The following is a 13,323-nucleotide window of genomic DNA, read 5'->3' as shown; positions in this document are numbered from 1 at the left end:
ATACCAATTTTCGACCCACTTACCCAAGTATCGTTTAGATATAGATTGTAATAGAATTAAATAAAATATTAATTTTTAATATTATTATTTTAATATTTAAAAATATTAAATTATTTATTATAATTTATATAAAAATTTTAAAAAATTATAATAATGAGATGAGATAAAAATATTTTTATTATCCAAATTTTTTAAGCGATTTTTCTTTTCATAGAGTTTTCATTTTTTAATTCACATTATTTCATCATTTTAATATGTTATAAAATGATTAAAAAAATATTTATTATTGATATTTTCATATTTATCGTTTGATGTGGGAGATTATTCAAAAGCGTTAAATCTTGGTACCGGATTGACAAGCCGTTATAGAAGATTAACCAGACAAATCCCCACGGAAACGCCTGCTCACCGTCAGATTAACGAGAGAGATTGAACATGAGCCGTCAGATACAGGAATTCCTTGAAAAACCCTAATGATTTTGTTACCCCCATCCACCAATATAAACATGGCCTCCGCCCATCGTCTTTCTTCTTCTATTAGCCTCCTCCGCCTCTAGGTCCTCCTAAACAAACCCTCAACCCCTAGTACAGGCAGGAGAGGTTAAAGAGACGGCACCGTTTCGCTGTCCGCCTTGACTGAGCCCTCAGCTTCGTCTTGGCCCTCGATTTTGCTATATTTCTTAGCGCAGTCCTTCTCTATATTTCGATTTCTAGGTTTTCTTCGAAACCCATAGCATCGTAGAAATGGCGGTAAAACCCACCAAGTCGGAAAAGAAGGTCGCTTACGACACAAAGCTGTGCCAACTGCTTGACGAGTACACTCAAATCCTAGTGGTGGCGGCCGACAATGTCGGATCCAACCAGCTACAGAACATTCGCAAGGGTCTGCGTGGCGACTCCGTGGTGCTCATGGGTAAGAACACCATGATGAAGCGCTCGGTCCGGATCCATGCTGAGAATACCGGCAATCAAGCCTTCCTCAACCTCATTCCCCTTCTTGTGGTACGTCACGCTCTTTGGTTTCTTAAATTTTCTCGGACTATCTTAAAATGGAACAATTTGAACTCACGGGAAAAGCATGATTTTTTTAACGTTATTTTTTTTGCATAGGGCAACGTCGGGCTGATTTTCACTAAGGGTGATTTGAAGGAGGTCAGCGAGGAGGTTGCCAAGTACAAGGTACGGTGGTTTAAACCCTTTACCTTTCATTTTGAGTTCATTCGCATCGAGATTTTCACCCTCTGGTGTTGGTTTATGTGTATATGATTTGGTACTTATTTTAGTACGTTTATGATTTCCATGGGGTTCACTTGGTGGAGAAATCCTTGCTTCAATTAATTGTTGTTATACACTAGTAGCATGGCTGAAACGGCTGTCTGAGAATCCGAAGTTTTCTTTCCTGTGGTATTTTGATAATAGAACCATAGGGTCGCTCATTGACATATATGCGGGTTGTTACCATGCGTTTCTATGTAAATGTGGTAGGTTGCTGGGGAAAGCTAGGAAATAGAGGAAGTATTTTTTACTGAGTTCGTGGTAAAGATCATATCCTGATCATACTAGGATAAATTGTGAAAAACGACATCTAGTGATGTTTTTTCTCTCTCTATGTGCATTACAGATTTCTTGGCTAATTGAGGGTTTATTAGACAGAATATTTTCCAGGGTGTGGCCATTTACCTGACTGACACTGATTGTGTTTGTGGTGCCTGATTTTTTACTTGTAGGATGCTTACATTAATAATATTCTCCGAAATAAGTGTGGTTTCCCTGGTTTCATACAATTATTTTCTAAAGCATTCACCCATAATTTTGGCATGTGTTTGCTAAATTTTTCTTTATTTGCCTTGGTAGATTGAAATTTGATGATTTTTTTTGTGGCTGTAATGTGCTTTCTCTTTATGTAGTTTCATTGGTGTTCATATAACTCTCATACTTAAACAGGTTGGAGCACCTGCTCGTGTTGGTTTAGTTGCTCCAATTGATGTTGTTGTCCCTCCCGGCAACACCGGACTCGACCCTTCACAGACCTCTTTCTTCCAGGTTTGTGATCTCCAAAGGAAGTATTTTCAATTTTCGCTTACTTGAAACATCAGTGTCTTATGCCATTGCCTTCCAGGTTCTTAACATCCCAACGAAGATTAACAAGGGTACTGTTGAAATTATCACCCCTGTGGAGCTTATTAAGAAGGGTGACAAGGTCGGCTCCTCTGAGGCTGCTCTGCTTGCAAAGCTTGGAATAAGGCCATTCTCTTATGGTCTTATTGTCATATCTGTTTATGATAATGGCTCAGTCTTCAGCCCTGAGGTGCTTGATCTTACCGAGGATGACCTTATTGAGAAGTTTGCCATTGGTGTATCCATGGTCACCTCATTGTCACTGGCTCTCTCATACCCAACCCTAGCTTCTGCACCACATATGTTCATCAATGCCTACAAGAATGCTCTAGCAATTGCTGTCGCTACTGAGTATTCCTTCCCCCAGGCGGAGAAAGTTAAGGAGTACCTGGAGGTATTTCATCCCCCAAACTATTGTTGACTTTTGTTTTCCATTTCTTCAGTAATAATGGACAGGCTCTTTTGCTCTGACAATTGTTTAAATCCTTAAGTTTCCCATTCAATTAATTATTTTTGTTATTAATCCAGGATCCAAGCAAGTTTGCTGTTGCTGTGGCCCCCGTCGCAGCAGCTCATTCGAGTGCTGGCCCGGCTGCTGTTTCTAAGGAGGAAGAGAAGAAGGAGGAGCCGGCTGAGGAGTCCGATGATGACATGGGTTTTAGTTTGTTCGATTAAGTTTCTGTTGGTTATGTTTTTACTTTAGGATGGAGATCCTTTCATTTACCTTTTTTTTTTTTGGATTTTTGAGTGCTGGACTTTATGTTTTATGTTCTTTTGATGACCTTGTTCTCCCGGGAAATCACCAAGTTTAGTATGCCCTTTTGCTTAGCACTTCAATATGCTTTTTTGCTAGTGAGTTGTTCTTTTCGAGAAGTATCAACTATCAAGTGTAAATGGCCATATTACTTGGCAGCCAGTTACTATCACTCTATTTTTTGTCTAGTTATTTTCTACTATCTCAGTTCTTAGTTTAGATTACATTTTGCAATTTGTTGGTTCATGTTCGTGTCTATCTTTCTCTATTTCGACGGTTCCATGTTGTTGACTTAAGTCCATACCTTGCCATGTACTAGTAATCCCGGTTTATGTTTATAGAGCAATGTTGTACACGACACTCATCTTACTTTCATCTCGGTATGATTGATGGGCAATGTCATCTCATTACATTAGAATGTGAGTGTGGTGAATAGAATTTTTCATGTTTATATAATTGAAGAGTCTCACCAAATTCATTTGTTGCATCTTTTATGGTTTACTCGCAATTTAAATTCCAATATGATTTATATTATTAACCAAAATCTCGACAAAACCTGAATCTTCGGAACGTGTCGTATGAGTTTCAAGCTGCCCTGTACATTCGTTGACTAATTAACTCATGGATGTATATTTTTGGTCTTCGAAGCAAATAAAATAAAGTAAAATAAGATTCCATTAGAAAATCAAAAGCGGGCCCTAAACAGAAAACAGGCGGTGGCCCAAAGATATGATGGCTGTAATATAAAAGGCCCAATGACTTTCGGAAATACCAATCTATAATGGGAAGATGATGAGCTAACCCAATTGATTTATTTCGATGCAAAGCCTCGGGCTAATGAAATGGGTGTCCCTTACGGTACTGTCGACAGTGGTTTTTTCTAGAGTGCAATAAACAATGTCGGTGCCTGATAGGACTTTGTTTTGCTAAAGGCTTTTCCGAGCCTTTGTGTCCCGTCCCAAAAAAGAAACGGAAAGGTATTATTCATCATGGGCTAGCCTATACGATAAGTGTTGGGCCCGTTTAACGAGCTCCGTTCGGTTCAATATTCATTCCTTACAAGTTGGAATGCAAAATCCAATTATGTTATTTGGTATCCCCCACTAGAATTTGGGTATTTTAATAATTTTTATATAACTGTTTTCACAATTATGTTTTAAAATAAAGATATCTTTATAATTATTTTATAAATTACTACATAAAAATACTCTTATTTTGAATATAATGTTTGACAATTTCGTTTTTTCAATGGTCCACAAAACAATCTGCAATTATGTTTTATCATCTCTCATCATCCATGTTCACAAACCCATATTTCTGTAAAATTTGAAGAAATCAGTCTTAAGTGTCGTCCAACGGATGATGTATTTCATCTGTAATTTCCAATTTGCTACAGTATTACCGCTACACTTAGCTTGCATTGTTCACCATTGTGTCTTGTTTTAAAATCATCTCTCTCTCATATTTGTACTTTCTTCTCCACTATCGAAATTCACTTTATTTCATTTTATCCCCTTTCAGCCTATCTGTTTATTTCGCGCGTCTTCCTTTCCTCATAGTTGGGGTCTGCTTGTCTTCCATCAATCACAGCTTGCTGCTTCAAATTGCTACAATTCTGGTTCAAGCATCCTGTCGTCCGCCTAAGGCAAAGCTTCTAAAAAAATTGTCCCCGTTGCAGCTCCTATTCCGAGTGGGTTTTGGGTATGGTTCAACCTCTTCTCTCTCAATCTCTTTATTCTCCTTCTAATAAGTTATGTGATGATTTTGATGAAATCTTGGATTTTCGAGCATGTTGGTATTTTTTGGAGTTTTTTCTTCTTCAAATTTGGGGATGGTCGCATATTTAGGGTTTTTTGTTAGATTTTGCTTGGGACGGCAGCTTCTACCTCTTCAAACTCGTAGCACTTGTTAGGTCTGATTGCATTTAGTTAAAAACCCCCTTCTATTTGTTGTATTTGTGTGGCGAAATGCAATTTCAATGTGTGGTGTTGTACCTCCCCTGTTGGCTGTTTGCATGCTCCTGAATTTTGTGATCTCCAAGACCCATCGTTCTTTCCCATCCACTAGAGCCCTGTCCACAAGGTCCACAATATGATTTTTTCTCGCTTTCTTCCACTTGGTACTGGTGCTTATTTGTATGCCTTAAATGCTGACCATTTGTGACTCCAAAAAACTTTGCTTCAATATTTAGATAAATTCAACTTTGAAGGATGCACTTCATCTGCATGATGTAAAAGCTCAAAAACTTGGATCTCAGTTGTTGTTAGCATTTGTGAGCAAAAATAGGTATCTATCAAAATTCTGTGCAAGTTGTCCTCAAATTGTGATATCTACTCTCACATTGCATCTTTGGAATACATCCCAAAATTGGTTCAGTTCTTATTGATAGCACTCTTGCAAGAAATTGTGTGATTATATTGAATAATTTATGTTGTTCAGGCCAGTAAAATTAAGCATAGGTGCGTGTTGAACAAATTTTTTTAATCTTTTTGTATAAATAAAGATCATAAAGGAGTTTCCAAAATTTATTATTTTGTCGTAAAAGAGCTAATTTAAGTAATGTAAAGGGTGAGCTAATTTAAGGTATTTTATTTTTGTGGTTAAAGAGCTAATTTAGCATCACAGAATTTTATTTAATTTTGTTCAACCCTTATTAAATAAAAGAGCTTATTTTTAGCATCACAAAATTTTTATTTTTGCCGTAAAATATCTTATTTTTGTGATTCAACCATTTTTGCTCTTTTATGGCAATGGAAGTGGTTGGTTCAACAAGGTTGTATGTTATTTAATAGAAGTGGATAGAATATATCCAAGGCATGCAGCACTGTCTTAACAAAAATGGTTGGCTTAGTGAAATTTAATGAATTTAAATAACACATATCCATGCTTAACAGTTGTCAATATATTCTCTCATTATTTGTTGAATCAATTTATATTTTGGTGACGCCATTTACTAACATAGAAGGAAATATGCCTAAACTAAAGCCTAAGGTTTTCCTGAAACAAGGTTTATATATCCAAGTACTAGCACCATTCGTGTAATCAGCTTCCTTTTTTTTTTTTGTCCACCACTATCTTGCCGTGTTAGTATCCCCATTTGATAAGATGGGTAACAAAGAATGTCTGACTTTATTTTATTTTTTATCAAAACATGTGGTACTTATGAAAATTTAGAATTTCACAAACTTTTTAATTGAGTTTGATTGAATTCCATGATCCCATTTTATTTTATTTTTTTTTTTTTTTTTTCCTTTGAACGATGAATTCACGACTCCATGGAGTTCATTCCTTCACTATCCTCTTACAAGAGGTGAAATAAATCTACAATAACTACCTCCTCACATCTTTGAATCACTTAGAATCTCAAGTTGCTCCTCCCAACCCAAAACAAGCAACTGCCAGAAAAAAAAAAAAAAAAAAAAAAAAAAAAAAAAAAAATCTAGAAAATGAAACTTTATCTAGAAGAGGACAACTTACTAGTGTCAGCTTGGCTTAATACTAGTTTGGACCCAATCAGTGAGGTTGATTAATCTAAACATTCATTTTGGGCTAGAGTACATGAATATTACAAGAAAAATAAAAAATCCACATGTTGTGAACGTAGTTCTAACTCTCTCACAAATAGATGGTCAACCATCCAACATGCTACAAATAAGTTTTGTGTGGCCTTAGCTTAAATCGAATGAAGGTCTCCAAGTGGGGTTACTGAGCAAGATAAGGTGCACAACCAATATCTTTTAATTTTATCGTTTAAAAGACATTGTATTAGATATATTTTACATCTCATTTACTGATTTTTTAGATTGAGCAAGCAAATGAGCTCTATCGAAGTAATCAGTCTACAACATTTAACTTTCTTCGTTGTTGAACTATTCTAAGACACCATCCAAAATGGAAACAGACTGTGGCTGAGGGTACAATGAAAACTAAGAGAATATTAGTACCCTAGATGCTCATGTGCCAGAGTTTACATGTCTAGATGAAGACACCCTATCTCCATCTATAAATATGGGTCTAGAGAGACCCATTGGAAAGGAGACTAAAAAGAAGCGAAAGAGGCAAGATAGTACATCTTCCAATCTTGCTGATTTGGTGACTGAGATGAGAGAGGAGAAGAAGAGCAGTAAATGTTGAGAAAGGAGAATATAGGAAAGAGATTATCCGCCTTACAAAAGAGAGGCTTGATTTAAATCAACGGAGAGAAGATAAGAAAATTATGAGGATGGACACCTCAAATTTGCCTCCAATGTAGCAAGAGTATTTCCGTAGCCTCCAATTGGAAATACTTGAGAGACAAAATTCTACAAAACCATGACTGGGTTTGGTCTGGGCTGCAAATGAACAGTTTGTGAAAGGTATCATTGCAACCACTTTTGGGAATGCTCATTTGATAGTTTTTTGTATAGAAAACAGCACAAACTTGCCACAAATGCAGCCACATTTTGGAACTTCTACTTTGATAGTTTTTTGTATATAACACAGCACAAATCTGAAGCCACAATGCACTTAGTGGATAGTTATATTTTGATTTTTTTTTTTTTTTTTTGGGTATAGAACACAGCACAATTCGTACACTAAACTGTCTCAATAGTCTAATGTGTTCTCTTTTGGGGAAATTATGATGGTGGCACACTAAACCATGACTTCTTATGGGAACTAAAGTGTTGTTGTTAATGATTTGAGAGTATTATGTAAATGAATGAGCATGAATGAGTTGCTTCGTGTGTTATGTGGATCATGGAATGAATATTATTTGGATGAATGTTGGAGTATATGTCCTGTTTCTTTGTCTTAGTTTACTTAGTTCTTGGATGAATGTTGGAGTATATGTCCTGTTTCTATGGGGTCAACTTGCATGCCTATTCTTTGTCTTAGTTTACTTAGTTCTTTATATACTCAAGTGTTAGAGTATATGTCCTGATTCTACTCAATTAGAAATGTCACAATGTATAGTATTTTTCTAGGATAATGCTGGCTTCTCCGTTCTTAAATTTATGAGATAATGTCATAATGTATAGCATTTTTCTGTTTCTACTTGTCTAGGCAAATGTCATGGAATGAATACAATCCTCCTGTTTTGAAACTTGTGATTTAGTAGATGGAAAAAATAGGACCAATTGTATGTGATCCACACAAGTGCTTTAAATTTTTAATCATGCTACTGCACAACCATACATGTCTTAATAGTCTAAAGGCAGGTGGGTGCAGGAAGTACTATGTAATAAACCGTTCAAAATTAAAATTGAGTCTAACATATCACTTATTTAATAAAATGACTAGTGAGAATACTAGAAATTAAATAACACAACCATACATGCATATATAGTTTTTTGAAGTTAAGGTTACATCTTGTACAAAACAAGAATATAATATTAGGCTAAATATAGTGAAATGTAAAATACAAGTACCTAAGATTGACTATATATTTGTCATAAATGTTCGATAAGATCCGGTTGGAGTTGAGAATGAAGTCCTTGATCTCGAATGAGATGATAGTGAATGAAATTTACAAATTCATCTGCATGCTCATGGGACATTAGCTCTTGGGATATTTCATCGTTTTGTTCACAGACAAAGTCTTTTACTTGAAGATAAGAATGTCGCTCATCTTCTACGATCATATTATGCAAAATTATGCATGCTATCATAATTTCTTTTAGCGTTTGTCGATCAGAAAATCGTGCAAGTCCGCATACAATTGCAAATCGAGTTTGAAACACTCCAAATGATAGTTCTACATCTTTCTTGTTGATTCTTGAGTTACAACAAGCTGTTTTTTTTTTTTTTTTTAATTTCCATGTGGAGCATGGATTGTTTTGACAAACGTCATCCACAAAGAATATATACCATCAGCAAGATAATATTCCATTGATTATTCATTTCCATTTATTGAGTAGTTGACATTTAGAGCATATCCTTTAGCCAACTCTCTAAAAACAAAATAATGTTCTAGGACATTAATGTCATTATGAAAGTCTGGTAATCCAAAGAATGCATGTCATATCTAAAGGTTGTATGACGCTATGGCTTCTATAATTATCATTGGTTCATAAATGTGATCACAATACATTCATTTCCATGCACTTAGACAATTTTTTCATTTCCAATGCATGTAATCAATACTCTCTAACATCCCAAGAAACCCACGACTTTCTCCAACTATGAGCAATCTATCAATATCGCTGTCATTTGGTGATCTTAAGTACTCATAGGAGAAAATGCTAATCGTTAGAGAAAATACTAATGACAACTTTAACAAATTTTTTCAAACACTCGTTGTTGTATTTCCTGCAATCTTTAAGTTTTCATTTTGAGACGGGATCCATAAGAATTATATAGAAAGAAAAATTATAATAATTGTGTAAAGAAATGGAAATGAAGATGTTGATGAAACTTTATAAACAAATGGTGTTGTTTATATTTGAAGTTTTGAGAAAACCAAATGTATATTCTCATGACATATTAAAGAATATAGTAAGAATATTCTTTCACAATTATTGAAAATGGATATTCACAGAATATATCGAATAATTATCTTAAGAATATTCTTTTACAATTATCGAGAATGAATATTTTCATAATATACTTTGATTATATTTTCATTATATAATCTCTTTTTTCTATTTTTTGAATTAATTGATATTTTGGTTTAATTTATAAATTTAGATTAATTTAAAATAAAATATAATTATATGATATTGTATTTGAGGAGATCTTGCAAATATCAAAAGATATGAAGATATTATTAGTAGTTAAAGAAAATATTTGAAATAAATAAAAAAATATTAAAAAGTAAAATATTTAAATGATGTGAAGAAAAATGAATAAGTTTATATATGCTATATTATAAAAGTCAGTATATAAAATAAAAGTAAAAAATTTGATAATACATTTTAAAAAATAGGATAAATAATGCATTGAGAGTGCTCTAAACACTTGACACTTGTGTTTTTAACAGTTGACTTGACCAACTCCTGCTTGCTTGTCGGATTTGTTCGATGTGTATAGCCTAGCTACGTAGTCTTTAAATTTGAACCGGACACGAGCTAACATGACGTGCGGAAATGCTAAAGAATAATCTTCATTCGAGAGAAACTTACCGAGTAGATCCCTCTTCTAAAGAACAGGCCCATTCAAAATTAATTATTTCCGTGTTTTTCCATGTTTGACTTCCAATAAGGAGGCAAACTGGTCTTATCACTCGCATATAATATTTAATATATCTAATATATTTATATATTTGTTCTCATCCGGACCGCTAAAACATGATCGTTGGTCAGGAACATTCAGCCAGCCAAGTCGTGAATATATATTTATTCTTTATTAATTTAATTTCCCTAAGCATGAATTGTCTATCATTATTATAGCTACAGCAATGCCGACATATGCCGTTGCTCATATTTTACTTTTGACTTTGGTGCCGGAAGTGACAATTTGAAGTTATCTTAAAGACGAATAACATATATTAATGCTAAGCATGACGTACGCATGCAGGACCAATGCTAAAATATCTGCCCAAGCCAATCATAACTAATTCAAGTGTCATGACTACAAACTTTAGGTAGTCCAAGTCCAAGAACATTAGTATTGGATTATGCATATGTAAATGTAAAATTTATATAATATAACATGATTTTGTATTTGACTATTCCACTTAAAACTTATTCTCAAATTAGATTATCCATCTATTAATTAAAATAATAATAAAATATTATAAATTTAATAATATTTCTTTCAATTTTTTATTATTATTATTTTTTTTATTTAGAGCTACATGAAAATATTAATATTTTTGCAATATTAATTTTTTTGTTCTATGTCAATATTTATTTTTTTACTGGACTTGATGCACTTTGTACAGAAGCTAGACTGGAAAAACATCTACTTCACATTGGGAAAATTGAGGGGAGAGATAGAAGAAGAAAATAATAAACAAACATTTAATTGAATTATAATATTAAATCAAGTATGACTGAATGAGTTGAATTACTATAACTAAAAATCATTTGATTTTACGCTTGCATAATTAAATGCAGCCTATTTTTATATATTATTAGCCATTTGAGCTGTTGCATTTGGATATTCCAATGCGAACGCTCCATCATTTATGGTGGACTCCTGATCATGTTTCGATGACCAAGAAATAATATATAAAGTCAGTCTCTTTAGTAACAAACTTTGGCTGTATGGTACTATTGACATGATTTTTTATTTTTTTTTTTATAAACTATTGACATGATTTGAAGTTTATATATAGTCTTCTTATTTTAATTAGTGTTACTTTCTATCCGATTCATGCTTTTATTTTCATTATTTAATTTATAACATCTCAGTCTTAAATTTCAAGATTTTTTTTTTCATATTTATCCTTACAGGAGAGTCCTTTCTGCGACATAATGTATTGGATGGAAACAAAATAGCAGTAGATCACATCAATATAATTAATGCTACAGTTATTTGTGCAGTGCGGATATGAAATCAAATTGTTCAAAATCAGAAGGATAGAAATTTCCGTTAGCCTAACACGACGTGATGTTCAATCCAATGGCACATTCATCAACAGTCTGTTAGCACTGGTCTCTCTCTCTCCTTCAACGCATCATCTATTCTTTTCCTTGACCAGATACTTTGGACAAGGATGGTTGAAATTTGAATTATAGTCTTTTAGTTAAATGATTAAAAAATATTAATATTAAATATTAAATCAATTATTATTTTTTTTAAAAAAAAACATGTACTTAAAATCGGAATCCGGATAAGGTAGAGAAACAAGAGCTCAAGCATATGCCAGAAACTCAGATTCATCCCTATCTCCGAGAAAACGTGCAAATGGGACAATCCCGCATTCTGGATGGATGATGTAGGTAATGCCCCATTATCGGCCCCAAAACATGCTTCGTTGCCAGGAAACCTCTGCAACATCACCTTTGACTCCCTTCAAAGTCAAATAAAAGAAACTCAAACATTTATTATTGATCGGTTTGCCATTCTTCCTAAGTTCAAAGAACAAATAAAAAATAAATGTCTTATTTAGTATACAAATAAGTGGCCACCTTGTTCAACGACGCATGTCCCTTGCTAGTCGTGCAAGCCAACTAACCGTTCAATGTCCAACCGTACATGCCACGCGTCATGATCGAGAGCGCTGGTTTGGCACCGCCAATGGGACTCGATCTGTCCACCTATGTCAAACAGGTAGAGTGGATGATAGTGGGTGGCGCACGTGATTTACATGCCACGTGTCTGGGAATGGGGCCATGTCACATGTCTTCCCGCGTTATTAGTTGGCCAAAAAAGAATCGCCGAGTTGGAGCCAAGCCAGACCATAGGCCACTAACTACTATATACGTCTGGAGTCATCGCCTCAATTGAGGCAAGCACATATATTGACCGACACGTGTACCAATCAAATGCAGTGGGATTGGCGGAGTTGAAGCGGTAAACACGGAGGGGTCGAGTCCAACTGTGAAGCTTCTTTCTTTCGCCAACCTTTGAATTGTGGGCAGTGTGAGAAACGGACAAAAGGAATGGAGGCTTTAGGCTTTATCCAAAAGACCAAAACCAACGTGAACCACTTCCACTGATCTGAAATGGAGGCTTTTGAAAATTATTAATTTTTCTTGTTAACATAACTATTGAGAGTATACGATACGATAAACGTGACATTAGTTACTCGTTATGTTTTACTAACCTGACGCTGTAAATCATAGCTGTGGATTTTGTAAGAAAAAGATTATTTTTTGTGGTTGAGAGAGGGGCGTTCTACAATTTTTATTTTTTTTTCTGTCTAAGAGTGACACCACCCAAATTTATTAAGAATCCTCACTCATGACGAATGAATACCGTGATAAACAAGCTCATATCCAAGGAAAATTATCAATAAATCAATAACACCATCCCTTATATCGACACTAAAAAAAGACACTAGGACATCCATAAATCAAGAGATCAATAAAACCATCTCTTGCATTGACACCAAAACAAGATGCTAGTAACTTCAGGGGAATTCAATTATTTGATCGATCCCTTTATTTTGATCAATGGCTCTTCATTATTGCTAGTTGGATGAAGTTACACATGATTTTGACACACTATGGGATCAATTAAAAAAAAAAGGTTGAGAGAGGAACGGCGATTATTGTCATGTGAACCCCTTGAATTGGACTCTTTATTGATAATTGGGTATAAGGAAAAAGAACCCAAAAGAAAAAGGAAGAGTTTCGTAGTTTTGTTGCTTGGTTTGTTTGTTTGTTTGTTTGAGCAGGTTCATCGACTTTGGATGGAGGAATATGTTTGCATATGATTTCCTAATGGTGGGTCTTAATCCTTACTTTCATGCTAACAAGATGGAATATTGATGGAACGAACCTAACAATCAACGGGAAATAAAAAAAAACAAACTCTTTTTTTGTTTTCTGGTTTTTAACATGGAGCCAATATTTTGGACTCAA

At 34.4% G+C, this 13,323-nt stretch overlaps 1 protein-coding gene across 1 annotated transcript; it reads left to right on the top strand.

Moving 5' to 3' along the window:
• The first annotated feature begins 348 nt into the window (after positions 1 to 348).
• Positions 349 to 3,042, top strand: LOC121247274 (60S acidic ribosomal protein P0-like). The gene is made up of 5 exons (XM_041145663.1): positions 349 to 1,002; positions 1,111 to 1,179; positions 1,945 to 2,043; positions 2,120 to 2,512; positions 2,647 to 3,042. Exons 1-5 carry the CDS (start codon positions 745 to 747, stop codon positions 2,791 to 2,793), a joined length of 966 nt encoding a protein of 321 aa, XP_041001597.1. The 5' UTR covers positions 349 to 744; the 3' UTR covers positions 2,794 to 3,042.
• Positions 3,043 to 13,323: the final 10,281 nt, after the last annotated feature.

The sequence above is a fragment of the Juglans microcarpa x Juglans regia genome, chromosome 1D, assembly GCF_004785595.1.
Source record: "Juglans microcarpa x Juglans regia isolate MS1-56 chromosome 1D, Jm3101_v1.0, whole genome shotgun sequence".
NCBI classification, from domain to species: domain Eukaryota; kingdom Viridiplantae; phylum Streptophyta; class Magnoliopsida; order Fagales; family Juglandaceae; genus Juglans; species Juglans microcarpa x Juglans regia.
The sequence above is the reverse complement of the archived record's forward strand: the minus strand, read 5'-3'. Positions and strand labels throughout refer to the sequence as shown.

Excerpts from the sequence above, each read along its gene's own strand:
- LOC121247274 (XM_041145663.1), top strand. The coding sequence starts at position 745 with ATGGCGGTAAAACCCACCAAGTCGGAAAAGAAGGTCGCTTACGACACA. Across the intron at positions 1,180-1,944 it reads AGGAGGTTGCCAAGTACAAG|GTTGGAGCACCTGCTCGTGT; the intron begins GTACGGTGGTTT and ends ATACTTAAACAG. Across the intron at positions 2,044-2,119 it reads CACAGACCTCTTTCTTCCAG|GTTCTTAACATCCCAACGAA; the intron begins GTTTGTGATCTC and ends ATTGCCTTCCAG.